General features: G+C 41.0%; 1 protein-coding gene across 1 annotated transcript in view; it reads left to right on the top strand.

Moving 5' to 3' along the window:
* The window catches only part of ITPK1 (inositol-tetrakisphosphate 1-kinase), a 140,370-nt gene extending 125,311 nt beyond the window's left edge, over positions 1-15,059 (top strand). Inside the window, exons 9-11 of the mRNA XM_066551939.1 lie at positions 1,346-1,413; positions 2,909-3,071; positions 8,553-15,059. Of these exons, the coding sequence (XP_066408036.1) occupies positions 1,346-1,413; positions 2,909-3,071; positions 8,553-8,875 (554 nt within the window). The 3' untranslated portion in view covers positions 8,876-15,059. The remainder of the gene's footprint in view (positions 1-1,345; positions 1,414-2,908; positions 3,072-8,552) is intronic.
* Positions 15,060-15,673: the final 614 nt, after the last annotated feature.

Below are 15,673 nucleotides of genomic sequence, written 5' to 3'. Positions count from 1 at the left end.
AATGGTAACCTGAGTCTTACCTGTTAGACCCTGTTTTATGTCATGTGGAAAAGGGGAGAGGGAGAGAAGTTCTCTTCTTTCCCACTAAGTTCATGTGTCATTTGTTCCGGAACTTGTTTATAAATGTGCTTTGGAGAGAATTTCCTGGATTCCATCATTTCAGCACTTCCTCTCCCTATTTTTACCTAGAATATGTGTGTGTTTTGAATTAAAGATCACTTGTGCTCTCCCCTAAATGAGCCTCCCTCTTCATGTGAGGCCCAGTGTTGAAAATCTTGGTGGGAAGTGTCCTTTGGTTTGTAGATATCAGCTGTGTTGGGGAGAAGGAGAAATGGACTTGTCAGTGAGGAGAGTGATTCTTCTGTATGTCATTAGACAGCCACACTTAAGGGTTTTCATTAAATATTACTTAGATTTCCCTTATGGAAAAAAGCTCCTTTCCAGAGGACTGCATTCTGTGCCCACCAAAAGCATAAAAAAATTAGCAGCACATAGATGGGAGCAAGCATGATCTGATAACAACTGGTCAAATCCAGGAGGTGAGGATGGGATCAAACTAAAGGAGATGAATGAACAAATGCTAGTGTCTTGTCACTTTCCTTAGTGTTTTTGGCTAATCCTAGTATGTCCATGTATGCTCACCACTGCATTTCACACACAAATATTTATTTTGTTAGTATAGGTGTAGTAGGATGCTGGTGGAAGTTCTTATCTGTAGCTGTGTGTGCCTGTATTTACATTTAGGTCTGGTCTATGTCCTGATCAAATTAATTAGGCCAGAATCTGTATTCATATAAACTGTTAGGACAGTGGCTTCTGTCACCTCAGAGTGTCTTCTGCATTCCAGTGATGCCTCCAAAAGAAGGACAGGTCCTGGCCACAAAATGTATTGCACTCTGCCGTGGTCACAGTGCCCTGTCCAGGTTCACAGGGCTCTCAGTGTAGCCTGGGTGCTACCGGCCTTCCCCCTGCAGTGATTGCAGCTTTTGTCACACACCTTCCCCTTGGAACTGTCATTTTGAGTATAGCACATTAGTAAAAATTATCTTCATTATCTGACTGAACTTAGTTAATTTGCTGTGGTGAAGGAAGGAAAACAGATTTCTGTGTACCCAGTGTGTGGTTCTATTTATCTGTGGTCCAAGAACCGTGGGTTATCTGTCTGTGGGTCGCTGCCTGTGCAGGCAGCCAGGTACCAGCAGGCAGGAGAGCCCTGTGGGTGGGGTGGATGGTTGAGACCAGGAGGAGATTCATAGGGCTGCACTGCCACCTGCTGTTCTTTGCACTATTACTTTGGAAATTAAAGTCTGGTATAAAGTTATTTACAACCTGGTTTTAATTGCAGACAGAGAATCAATATTTTTCAACAGCCACAATGTTTCTAAACCAGAGTCCTCATCTGTCTTAACAGCGGTAAGTACACTTGGTCTTCTTCCCTCTAGTGCAGCTGGAAACCTATCTAATCCTTTCTTATGGAAGTGTTAGTAGCTAGTGACTCTCTTTCACAAGCTGTCTGCTTCTGTGTTGCAGGCTGAGGTCTGTTTGGTACCACGAACCAGCATGACTGTGTCCCCCTCTGGTTTTCCTTACCGAGCTCTGGTGAGGAAGAGCTTGTAGCAGGGATGTTCTGCTTCCCAAACTACCCAGGGCTAATCTAGGCAAAGGGAAGAAGGAGATTCTGAATGTAAACACCTGCCTTTTTACTGTCCAGAGAGATTAATAAGCATAAATCATTCTTCTAGGACTCAGTTCTGTGAGGAAAGACAAACAGTGAAAATTAAAGCATAGAAATTGTGTTGGCAACAAGGCCACAGAGGGCCAGTACTTGTCTGCCATGTGAGAATGCCTGAGCTGTGACCATGGGACCATTTCTGGATGTCCTTCAAGACCAGCATTGCCAGCACACTGCACAATTTCATGCTAGCATTACCAGTCCTTTTAATAAGATTTGGACATATGAACCTTAACAAGTTCTTGGGCACTCAGCTACTGAAAAAGTCACTTTACAGCACTGGGTCCTTTGAATCTCTTGAGTCTTGGGATTCTTTTCTCTTTCACAAGTTCTGCTGGGGACTAGTTTTGTATTTGATTTTGAATTTTGTATGCAACACTGGTAGGCATGCTAAATATTAAAACTGTAGTTGTGCTAGTCATAAGTCCTTTTGTGGTTATGTTGAGGGAGAAGCCATTACTAAAAATTTGCTTTCAGACTTAGGGAGTGTGCTCCTGTGGTTTACATGCCATCTCACTCATACAAATATGTATTCCAGTCATGCTTCTGTAGGCATAACAGCATACTTCTGCTGTGTAACATGTTGTTTAAAAAGCAGAGTGCATCCTCCAGTCATAAATAACCTAAGTCACTCATTTTAATAAATACTTACAAAATAATTTGTACATAAAAACCCACATAAAGGATATGCTCTGCCCTTAAGATATCAGCTGAGTTGTATTGTATGAGAGATTATTGTATGATTCAGATTAAACTAACAGCAGGAGTCTGTCCTGTCAGCCCTTTAACACAGACGTTCATCTACACTGAAATAATAATGATAGCCAGAACTTTTGCAGCACAGGGTTAAATATGCCACCTGTATATGTTTTTTAAGGTGTAGATCTAGTACTTAAAATAATGAGTCTGATTCTCCATTCATCCCTACACTGCTTTGCTTCTATAGCTGCACCAGTATGAAGAGGAAGATCTAGAAGCTTTAGAGCAGATGAATTTCCAATTTAGAAAGGATTTTGAATTATGAAAGCAGTTTCTCTTTGGTATCTTTCTCAGTTTCATGCCACTGGTTCTCTGCAATTAGATTTGGTGGCTATGCACCTGGAAACTTTTGAAAATCAATTTTTCCATTAAAAAGGCTGTTTGAGTCCCTTAGTTATGTGTCTTTTTCCATTACAGCTGGATAAAATTGAAGGCGTATTTGAGCGGCCAAATGACGATGTCATCCGGGAAATCTCTAAAGCGCTGCGGCAAGCTCTGGGAGTTTCCCTCTTTGGAATTGATATCATCATTAACAACCAGACTGGGCAGCATGCAGTCATTGATATAAATGCATTCCCAGGTAAGAAAGGCCTTTCCACTCCTGCTTTGTGGAGCAAGTTTTACTGCTGTTGTCTCACATCATTGCTTCCCAGGCTGGGGGTGGGATGGCAGCTACCACATAGTTCTGAGATCAAATACAGGTCAGTCTGGGAAGGGAAGAACCCTTATTTAGATATGGAATTTGCATCTGAAGTATCAGTTCTTAGGAAATATGGTCAAATTTTAGTGGCCAATTTTAGCCGTTGTGCCCTTCTGTGCAAAGGGAAACTCAAGAACTGAAGTGTGGGACTGTGTGCTGGGACCTACCCTTTCTTGGCCTAGCCCTCATTCTGAAATGAAAAGAATACTAAATTCTATTTTAGTAGAGCCTTTGAAGATTACGTTTTCTTTTTTGAGACTCTGGGCCATTAAAAAAAATGAGGGGGTGGAAGAAACAAACTGTTCCCTTGAAAATTTCTTCCTGTGCAAATTGATTCCCCACAAAAAGACATTTGTGCACAAAAGAAATACCAGGAATCTGAAAATGATAAAATTGTAGGTGCACAGAAGTTGCTGTAGAGAGTTCGTGTCCTTGCAGTTTCTCCAGTCCTGGAGTAAACGGATGGATTAGAGCATGTTGAAATGAGTAAATTTGTCCCCAACTTTTTTAGTGCAACATCTGTCTTGGAAACAACTAAACAAGCTCCTTGATCACCAGAATGGTTAAAAGGAGCTGTAAGTGTGAATAAGGGTCAGGCAGTAATGGTCTGTCACTCATGCTAAATTCAGCAGTCTAACCCAGGAAAATAACCCTGCTGTTTTGCAGGGTGTTTTTCTCTCTGAGAATCTCCTCTCATTACCTGAATGGGGGTGTTTGTTTCATGAGACTTACACAGGCTGTTGTGTAGTTTCTTTAGCCCATCATTGAAGACTTTAAGTTTTCAATATGGCTGTGGTGTCTTTACATCTACAGGTCTTGTCCTGAGCTCCCAGTCTCTTCAGTTTTTCGGATCAGGTCCTCATTCCTACTGCCCTGTAGTGCCTTGTCTGTCTCTCTCCACAGTGACTGTCTTCCTCTTAAAACTCAGCTCTGCTATTCTCAGGTCACTTCCCAGCATGGTTCTACCACATGGTGTTATGCAATTTGCAGACCTATGAAAACACTCTTCTGCCCAGGGCAGTGAAACAACCTAAATTGGGTGTTAGATGGAACCATATCAGTTTTAATAATAGGATTATATTTCAGACATTGGGTCTTGAAGTCAGTGATAGAGGACATTCTTTTGCAATCCTGCATCCTGCATTTTGATTTGGTGCTTCATGTTTTGGGGTTTGGGTGGTTTTTTTCAAGTAGTATTTTGGATTTAAGTACTTTGCACAGACTGAAATTCTCCTTTTCCTGAAATGTTGAAAACTCCACATTGGGGAACAGCAGTGTGGCAAACATATATTTAGACAGAACCAATGACTTCTTGTTGTCTCTTAAGTTTGCAGAACTGCTCTGCTCTACTTCTGCCCTAAGGCATTAGTTTTCAAAATTCAGCCCAAGTCCTGCATTTCAGCCTGCACAGTAATTGGTCTTTGAAGGGACTTTGAATTAATAGTGGTTTAGTCCTTGCAGGAGACTTGAGAGCACAGGGAAGTAACTTATGCACTGATCTACATCATGTCTCACGAGGCAGTTTTTTTGGTGGTAACTACTGACTTTATCACTGTGGGATAGGCTGAAGACCAGTTGGAGAAAAACTAGAGGATAGCAGTAAGGCTCAAACATATAGAAGAGAAGGCAGGGGAGAGAAAAACTGGCTTCAAATTTGTAAAAGGTATCATAACAGAGATGAGCCCTGTTCTCAAGGTCTGCTGAGGTCAGAGAAGAAGCAATGGGGTAAAATGCAACAGAAGCAAAGTCACATCTCAGAACAGATAACTCTCTGTTGCTCAAAAGCATGTTCAGCAGAGGTAGCTGCATTTCCCTCCAAGGGCCTGTGTGATTAAAGACTGAAGAGTTACAATGACTGACTTCATTGACTGAGCCAGCACTTTGCTAGTGAGAAGTTCAAACTCAGCCCACCTCAAAAGAGTCACCAGTGGGCTGCAACAGCAGTGGGATCTGCCTGTTCCTGGCTCAGTGCAGTCCCAAGAAGTGCCCTCCCTTGGTCTTCTTCCTCAAATCATCATGAGTTGCAGTAGAGCCAAACTGGAGCCAACCCTCCTGGACATTATCTCTGCAGCACTGCTCTGAAAAGGGGAGGGGAAGAGATGCCCTTTAAAGAGTATTCACAGCCTCTTTCATGGAACTCGATCCATGGCTTGGGGCCAAAGCCTTGTCCAGCTGCCCAGAGGTTTGCTGCCTTTCTTGGGTGCTGTCTTCAGTGTTTACTGGGCTTGAAGCTTGTTTGAACCTGCCACTCCATGACTGTCATCTGAGATGAGTTTAATGACAGAATTGAGAGCAGGTGTACCTGTAGGAGGATGTTGTCTGTTATCTGCTCCATTAGCACCAGCAACTCTTTAAAAAGATTTTAAAGATAAATGTCTGAAAGGCCTATTGTGTGTTTTGTTATGTGGGAAACTACTGGTACTATATTTAGCAGTGGTTACCAGCTGAGATATTGAGCTGTAGGCACAGTCACATAGCCTGTGGGAGCTATGTTTGTCTAACCTCAGATAAGTGAGAGAAAAGGTTCCATGTAGCCTGCTGTCCTGTGGTTGTGGCTGAGCTCACCCAGCCCCAGCAGCTGCAGGCTAGCACCATGCAGGTGAACTGCTGGCTCTGGTGAATCTGCATGGTAGCTGGGAGCATCAAATCTGAATGTGCATTTTGTGTGTGTAAAAACATTGCTGCAAACGCAGGATATAGGCTGTCCATTTCTCTCTGACCAAGGGAACATGCAGAAAAGCCAAGTGTGCCAGATCAGGGAGAGTCTGAAAAATCAGGCAGGTAGCATCTGTAATGCTGGCTTTAAAAATGCTCATAGACACTTCCTGCCTCCACCAAAGCTTGCAGAGGTGGGCACTTGTTTTCAGATGCATTGCTGGGTGGACATCTTTCCTATCTGTGCTCAGCCAGAGGACTCTGGAGACTGTTCTCAGTATAGCAAAATTCAGGCATCTTGCAGACAGGCATTTCCAAAATGGTTTCAAGTGGGCAGTGCTAGGATAGCACCTGCTGGAGCACGATTCATGCAAGTTATGCTTTAGGCATGCAAAAGTTATATCCTCCCACTGATTCCCTGTGTAGCACGAATCCCAAATTCACTGCCAGTAGTTTCTGAAGGTGTAATTTAATCTGCACTTCTTGATTTTGTTATCATTGCAGCACAGTGGTGTCTCACAACTGACTAGTTTGAGAGCCCTAGATGAACCAAGTGAGGCAATACCCACAGTTTGCAGCCTTCCCAGGTGTCCTGTGAACCACAAGTTGAGACAGCTAATTCTCTTCCTCCCTTCCTTGTATTTTCTTTTTTACAAGTTTGTAAAATTTCTTCTGAGTGACCAGGCAGAATTCCTTGGGTGCTTCTACGCAGTGTGCAGAGGGTTGGCACAACAACTGTTACATACAGCTTCCTTTCACTAACATCTGCTGATTTCAGGACAGAATAACTGGCCGTCCTATTCCTATTAAATATTTAAAGCAACTTCTTTGTGAGTTTGGCAAGTGCCCTCCTACAAGGCTAGTTTGTTTTCAATGAGCAGACACAGAACACTCTGGGGTACTATGGATCTCCTTGCTGAATATTAAAGCTGTTACTATGGAGATGGCTTATTCCTGGGGTGTTTGAAGCACTCTGAGTAGATTTGAAGGCTAATCCCATGGCTTTTACATAAGCAAGAAAGCGTAACAAGCACTTCTGTCCAAGGGGTGGAGATCCTGTTCTGACTCCCATGGCCAGCCCTAGGAGTCCTAGTTGACCCCTGCCAACCAGTGGATTATTGTGTGGGGCACTGGGAAACTTGGTGTTTTGAAATGAGAGACTTGTTTGGTGAATCTCTTCAAGGGCCTCTGAGAAAGGAGAACTGTGAGCTGTTGTCTCACATTGGTGATGTTATGTGTGACCTGTTAAGTATCTAGGAGAATTGGGACCAAGTGCAATAAAATCCAGAGGAGTGTAGCAGCCTAAATAAAAGTGAATTGTTGACCTATGGCTTATAAATACACCATAAAATCCCCACATTTATTATAGGTGAAATTATAGTCTTACTTCATGTTTTCCCAGAAGTTGGGTTTTTTATTGCCTAAGGAAGTTGGTCTTTACAGGACAATGGAAATTAAAATTGAATTAATTATGGATCTGAGGAACTCTTCTGCTCAGTGATAACATCACTAAAAGTGTTTTAAAGTATGCATTTACTTCATGGTCTCAGGTTCTGCTCATGTGCTGCTGTGTGAATGTGTACTATTCATATAGGTCTTTTAAACTTATTGCTTCAGTCTCCTGCATTAATACCAGGTCACTTCCAGAATACTTTTATAGACATTTTAAAACAACCAGCCTATCTCATTAACCAACACTGAATGTCATATATCACCTCTAAATACTAAGGCAAACTGACAACAATTTTAGGTAATGCAGTAACAATTAAGATCCATTTCAGGACATTGTACCCATATGTTGCATGTCTGGTTTAAATTTTAAAATGAAATTCAATGATAAAACTGTGCCTGTAGCACAGTGTTTAGAATACACCCAGAAGCTCTGTACACCTGCCACCCTTTATGTCACCAAAAATGTCACGTCTACTGGTATTTGAGCAACTGTTTTAACCAGGAAACTTGTTTTTAAACTGCATTGTAAATTGTCTGGAATCACTTAACAGAACATGCAGAAAGGTGGTTTCAGTACTGAAACAAATGATTGATGTTTCTATCAAATACTGCATCATTGATGTACGTTTCCTGTCCCTCGGGTGTTTTCTCAGGCATAGCAGCAAACACATTTTAAGTGTCAAGTTTGGTTAGATTAGACAAGCATTGCTTCTTGCTCAGTGGGAAGCTGCCTTTTCTGTAGGGTATAAAGCCAGCCCTGCTGTCCTCTGAGGTTTCCCTAACTGAGGGTATTGCTGGGCAAATTCTGGAGAGGGTCCAGACCCTCAACAAAGTCCTGCACTAGAGCTACTCGCCAGAGTAAACCTGGAAATGGTATGGAAAAGATCAACATTATACCAGAGAGTTTGTAACTTAGGGAAAAACCTGGACTCAGCAACAAATGATAGAATATACCTAAAATTATGCATATGTATATATACTTGGGAGGAAAAAGAAGCAGCAAATCTGAAAGGTAATTGTTTTTCTCATTGGAAAAATACTTTTATTTCAAGAGTCTGTTTTTCTTTATGTTGATCTCCTTCTGCTGTCACTTACAACGTTGTCATGGAGAAAACCTTTTTTTTATAACCTTTTTATGGTCAATGGAGGGCAAGGACACTCCAAGAAACAAACTGTTAAAAGAAGCCTTTCAAAGAACCTAAGGAAATTACTTAATTGCCTTTTTTTTCTCTCCTTCATTTTTTCTCTTTTCAGGCTATGAGGGTGTTTCTGAATTTTTCACAGATCTGCTGAACCACATAGCTGCTGTCCTGCAGGGTCAGGTACCTGAGGTGACCCAGCTAAACCACAGCAAGCTCCTGGCAGAGCAGAGCGGTGGGATCATGGACGAGCGGATATGCTGTGCTAGCACAGGCTGTCTCAGCGTCATGGGAAAAGACTCCTCCTGGATTGTGGAGAGCGAGAGCAACAGCTCAGTAAAACTGCAACACCAGAGACTAGGCTGCAACTCAGCAGTGTCCCCCAGCTTCCAGCAGCACTGCGTCGCTACGTTGGCAACAAAAGCTTCTTCTCAATAACTTGCCAATGCCATGGACTGAGAAAAAGCCCCAGGGATACAGATTGTGGTCCCAGAACCAGATCAGGCTTTAACAATACAATTGATTAAAAATTGGGAAAAAAACCCAACATAAAACACAACACAAAAAAGCAAAATAAAAAAACTTTCAATTTGATTTAACCTAATTTGCTGATGAAACGGACTGAAAGGGGAAGAGCGAGAAAGTGATCCAAATCCATTTCATCAGATTCCAGTTGCAAATCTGTAGTGAGTTTACACACATATGTGTTTTAACACTAGTCCTTTCATTGTGGGAGGGTTGCTCTTTCATTTCTATTATTCTTTGTAATCACTGGTGACCAGCATTTTAAAATCGGACCTCATGGTATCAAGAAGATAATAATGTTGAAATGCAGTGTCTGAATGTAACAGTGCTAGAGATTTTTGCCTAAAAAACATCCTGTTCCTCTTTTTTCCACGTAGGCTGTTGCATAAGAAAGCTAAAACAACTTCAGTATCACTAAACCAAATCTCTTGAAATGTTCACCAGCCATGATGTTGGCAGGTAGCTTGCTGTGAAGCCACTGCACTTTGAGTAGGACAGAGCAGCCTGCTTATTCAGGGCACAGAACCAAGGTGACCACCCCTGTCCCAGCTTTGCAGTTCTCCCCCCAGGCCTCAGTGCTTCACTCAGATCTGCTTCCAACCACGCTTGCAAACAGCAACACCTATCACCCAGAGAGGGTGCCACTATTTAGGTGGAGTCATTTAGTAGATTAAATAACATGCTTTCAATTGTCTGCTAGTGCTGAAATCTTAGAAGAGTTAATGAAGCAGCTTATGTCTTCACAGGGAGAGAATTCTCCCTCCATTGCACTTGTGAGGACTTTGGGACAGCTCTGGGAAAAGGCTGGCAGAGCTGTGCTTTTTCCTTGGAGCAGCACACCTGATCTGTGTATCCTGAGAGGTAACACAGTCGCTGCCTTCCACAGATCCATGTTGTTGTACATTTTTTTCTAAAATATAAACAAAACTGTGTACCTTCATATAAGGTAGAAATACAGGACAGCTCTAGCTTGGAGACCCCATTACTTTGTAGCAAGCTGCCAGGTGAGGCCACATGGTAATTTACAACAGTGCTGTATACTATTTGTAAACTATAGCACAGCCAATTTGTATCTCTTGAGATGTCTTCTAGTATGGCAGCATTCTGCTGTTGAGAATTCCTGCAACTTTTGCTAGTTCGGAACACTATATTGGAAATATCCAAGTGCTAAGAACAGAAACACTATTTTGGTAGAAGTGGCCTTCTCTTCCCTTTATTACCCCTAAAACACATTTAAGAAGGGTGGTGTTAAGAAAATTTCCATAGTTAAGCTCCTAGCTTGCAAATATAGGAATTTCTGTCTTTTCTATAGCACGTGTTCATAAAGCATCTGTCACTGCAGCATTTAATGCTAGTTTGGTTAGTATCATGTGTTAGATGGCTACTCAGAAGGAAAGGGTCTAGAACTTAAAGCCCAGGTAGATCGTGGAGAGAGGATTAAACTGTGTAAAAGTCACCACCCTGTCTGACGGTACCAGTCCTGGATGGAAAAAAGTTTTGAAGAGTGTTACGTAGCAGTTCTTTTATATAAACAATGCTTTTTCCGTAGGAGAGATTGGTCTTCTTCCAAAATGCCATTCTTGGGAATTTCCTGTAGCCAGGATTGAATTTTTCAGGATGATTTACACAACAAAAGATGATTCCTCCTCTAGAGGGATTACTAACTTTAAAATATTTCTATACGGACTGGAAGAACCTTATGGGTGTGGTATCAGTCAGATCCCAGGGTGCTCATAAGCACAGCCAACTTCCTCAAGTGGTGCAGATCACTTCTGAGCTGGGCACGCTTCACAGCCCTTGTATGCTTTGAGGCTGCTGGATCCCGTGTTGTGTGCAGCTTGCAGGTCTCGGATGGCTGTGGTGTGAGTGAGTCAGATGTACATAGGTAAGGGTTTATAAAAGTATTCATGGTAGACCAAACCTTTCGTAAAGCCATGACTAAAATGAAATTGACATCTGCAGTTTGGGGTTTGTTTTTGTTTGTTTAAAATAAAAAGTGTTTTTGTGTTACATGTGTAACAAAAGATGCCCTCAGGAAGGAACTTGCCAGTGCATATTTTTGTATGGTACTTTCTTGTAACCAGCTGGTGGAGTGTTTGTAGATTTGCCTGTTGCTCCCTTTATTACAATGGCTTGGGCTTTTTTTGGTTTTTTGGGTTTTGTTTCTTTATCGGGTGGTGGGGATGGAGCAATGATGTTAGAACTGGGTTACTAACTCAAGACCTTTCAAACTAAGTATGTTTACATGAATCTGAGTGTTGGATCCAATGGAAATGTCTGTATGCTGTTTCCTAGTTAGAACATCAAATAAGAATTTTATTTTTCTGGCTGCCTTCTGAATTTTGGTTGGCCTATTTTGCACTGCTTTTTTTCTCCAAAATAAACTACTGAAATATAATTGTGCATTTTAAACTTGTTTACAAATGATTGTTAGAAGTTTATTTTGTAATTCTCTGAATGCTTGCAGAAATACTATATTTAAATATTACTCCAGACCTTGGCAGTAACTAGAAAACAAGTTTAGGTCATTGGTGTGATCAGTGACATTTTTTCCCATAGTCTGTAATTTATTTTTTATTTATCGAATGTATCGGTATCACTTTAATTTACCAGGTGCAGTTATGCAGGTACCTGTTGTGATGTGGCATTACAATAGAGTGTGGACATAAATTACCATGCATTTGCTGTACTACTATATTTCCTTGCAGAAATTAAGGTAATGGCTCATGTACTAGAATGTTGCTAAATCACAGGGGCAAATTGGGAGACCAATTTGTAAAAGCCAAAACTGTAAATTACCAAGTATCCAGACATACAATTACATTCTTGCAAAACATTTGAGCATGAGTATGTTATTAAGCTTGTGCTAAAGTGCTTTTCTGAATTGCTGCCTCATTTGGTAAGTTCAGGATAGTTTTGATTTAAGATAAACTTCACAGTAAGTTTGTTAATATTCTGTAGTCTTGTCTTTCTTTGTAAAAATAGGAGTGTAGTAACATTAGATCATACCAGAATGCCCTTGCTCTTAAAATTGCAGACAATCTGAGGAGATTTTCCATAATGTCTGTTTGAATTCTTTTTATTGTGGGTTAGAAAAAGGTTCTCGTGTGTTTTCAGAGGCATGGCTTTTACTGCTGTGCTGATGAGAGCAATTGTATTAAAATTACATGGTCACCAGTTAGCTTTTTAGGGATTTATTACTGTTCTGCTTCACTGTTTGAAATCCACAAGAATACCATTAGCTTGATTGGAATTTCTCCAGGTTTTGTGTCAGCATGGTGGAGATGAGACTCTGGTTTTCCACTGTAATTACGTAACTAGCTTCAACAGGTGAAGATCTTTTCCATGTTGAGGAGTACTTGAGTGGTATTACTGCTGCCTAACTCTACCTGACTTGGCCACATTGTGCCTGACTTTGTAGCCTGTGCCAGAACATCCTGATCATTATGTGAAAGCCAACTGCAGAAATGCAACCAAACCATCAGCATCAGTGCTAGCTCTTGTGGTTTATGTAATGCAGAAGCACTGGGCCAGTGATGTTTTGCCTTTGGTTGAAGTGTCTGGCTGTACAACCTTTGTGCTGAGGAGCTGATCAACTGGGCTGCTCGGTAGGTAGGATAAATCCATTATTACTGTTCAGACTGTTGTAATGTTAAAGTTTAAAGATCTCCCAGACATCTCCCTCCAATGTGGGAATGTGTCTGCAGCAGGTTGCACAGACAGAAATCTACCAGTTTAATTTGTTCTCATTGTAGATGATTACAAGCTAAGAAGCCAACCCAGAGGCATCAGGAGATAATGAGAACTGCTCAAGATAAAGCCTCAAGTTTTCTAGATGAATTGTGGGCAGTATACAGCCAGGGAACAACCAGGTGGGGTAGTGGTTAGATAATAGAGGCAGAACACAGTCCAAAAGCAACAGACTAAATGGGGCCAGAGGTGTTACCTGGCAAAAAAAAAAGCAAAACAGGAAAAATGCTCCTGTTGTTTTCATCCAATTAAAAAAATCCAGACTTCTCAGTTCTTAGACTAACACTGATTTCCTCAAGTCTTTGCATGGCAGCAATGACAAATGATTCAGGCTTTTCCACACTAGCTTGTAGCCTTGCCTTCCGCAGCTGTGCAGAAAATATTGGATTTTGGTTTTTTTAGTGAACAGAGTCTGAGTTTGTAGCAGTCTCCCCAGGCATACACTTGTGGGAGTTCACTTGCATTACCCTGCTAATTTTTTCCCCCCTCTCTCCTTTTTAGTAAGAGATGTATTGATTTCTGTATTCAGTATACAATTACTTTATGGTGTGTGTTTTGTAATTAGGAATATGTGAAAATGCTTTGTGTAGATTAAAATATTTCCTTTAATATAATCTCCTCTTGCTTTCATAGAAAAATGGATATGCCATTGCAGATCACATTGCTGATTTTATTTGTAATATTGCTTTAATATCTATTTCAGAGGAATGTAACCTCCAGAAAAGTACTTTCCACATCTTTACTACCTTTCCTTTCACTGTTCACCCTATGTGGATCCAGGCCATCAGTACTTGAGCTTTTGACTGGATGGGTTTTGTGGATTCTGTCACATTTACAATGGCCACAAAAGTTACTTGAGATGAAGTTTGGGAGGATCCAGACATAAATGGGAGATGCTGGAGTGATTCCTCAGCAACACAAGCACAGTAGCATTTGTAGCAAGCAAAGGAAATTGGTTTTGCTCTTGTGTGTGCAGGTGGCTTTTGAGGTCTGGTCCACCCTGCTCTTGGGGCAGCTTTCCTGTGGAAATAACAAAATCCAGTGAGAGAAAAACATCCCTTATCTGTGATGCAGAAGGAGGACAAGGAGAGTAGGGCTTGGGAGTAAAATCCTGGCCAGTGGACATCATGATACCAGTTGTCCAGAATTTCACTCTGTGGTTTTTAATAGCAGTCTGGGGTGATGTTTTCTTCCTCTCCATCATTCTTACCCTGAATCCACTTGGGCTGATAATAGCAGATGCCTGTGGCCCTCATGAACTCATTAGCAGATGACCTTACCCAACATGTCATGAGTTTGCAGAGGGCTCCTGATGTGTTGGGAAGTTTTTGTTGATGGCCAGGAAATCTCTTGAAACTCCAGAAATAGCTGACACAGCGAATGGAGTTTATGAAAATCAGGTCTTCCTCTTCCAGCATTTTTAAAGAAAACCACATTTTATTTCCTCCTTCATTCTTTACACAGTAGTTTTAGATATAAATTATTTTAACTTCTCTTTTTTTGTGTGAAAAGTCATATATACATATATAAAGTTATTAAGTGTTGAGAATATGTTGAGTATAAAATAGTGACTTCTTTGTTTCAGATGTTAGCAGCCCCTAAAAATGAGTTATCCTCTTGTAAAGTCAGTGCTGTAAAAAAATATTAAAAAATAAAAGATGTGTTAGATGTATCTTTTATTATTTATTTCTGATTCAGTATTTGATACAGCTTGTGTATACCCTTGTGACAACCACATACTAAAAACACTGTCGTTCTTAAAATGGAGTAACAACAATTCCTTGGGATCCCAACAGTTGTGAGAGAATTGGCCCTCTGGGTGTGAGTAGTGTTGGATATTGTCCTTCAGTGTCCAGCACTGCTTCCCCCCGGCACGGCTGAATCTCGGGGACCATTGTGTGCGTGTGCTCGGTTTCGCAAGTCCATTGGTATCTGTGTTCAAATCCAGCTGTACAGTGTTAACAAGTGTGTCTTGTGATTCGCTTCAGCCTGGTTCACTATGACTTCTGAAACATAATTCCCATTTTGTACTTAAATTTGTATAGAATTATATCAACCCTTAAAAGATCATGGCTTACTGTAAAACCCAAAATATTTGCTATTTGGCATCTTCAATTGCATGACTGATCAGATCAGACAATGGAGATGGTGTTTTCATCTAATAGCATTCATTTCAATGGTAATATATTAATTTTATTTTTGTTTGCCAAGCATCTGTTTTGGACAATTGTTTTGGTTTCAACAGTAAAGCAATATGCAGTAGGTATTGTGGCATTATCTCTGTAATTGTTTTGAAGAGAGGATTGTCCCTTTCCAACACATAATGAAAATAAATGCCTTATAACAAGTTCTAGTTTGCTTCCTCTTTCTGAGTGGATAGGGCAGCGAGGTGAGCAGCTCATTGGGAGAGGCCTGTGTTCATGGGAATTCAATGTTCACATCCTTTCCGAGTGCAGCTGTTTTGCACCTCTGCACTCAGGCCTTGAAAACCATCTTTCCATCTGAAAAGAGTCCTTGAGTCCCAAATATTTGTGATTACTTGAATATCTAATTAAGACAGTATTTATAGTAGCTCCATCAAGTAACAGTATTTTTCCTCTTGTTGATTTTGCATCAGGTATAGACAAAAACTTGTTTAACTCCTTTGGACATGGCTGCATTTCTGTGAAGGTCATTTGGTTTCTTGGGTTTGGGGTTGTTTTTTTGTTTGGTGGGGATTTTTTGGTGTTTTTTTTTTTGGTGTGGTGGGGGTCTGAGAGTTTCTGTGAACTTCTTGCAAACTCAGGCCTACATGTCACAATGAGTTGTATGGTTGCTGCTACCGGCAGGGACTGTGTCACAAAAATAAAAGGGAGAAACTAAACCATAGAATATGTCAAGTTGGAGGGCACCCATCAGGATCATCAATTCCAACCCTGGCTCTGCACAAGACACCCCAAGAATCACACCATGTGCCTGAGA

This window comes from Molothrus aeneus, chromosome 6 (assembly GCF_037042795.1).
Source record: "Molothrus aeneus isolate 106 chromosome 6, BPBGC_Maene_1.0, whole genome shotgun sequence".
Lineage (NCBI taxonomy): Eukaryota > Metazoa > Chordata > Aves > Passeriformes > Icteridae > Molothrus > Molothrus aeneus.
Note: the sequence above shows the minus strand (reverse complement) of the source record. Positions and strands in the feature narration are given on the sequence as shown.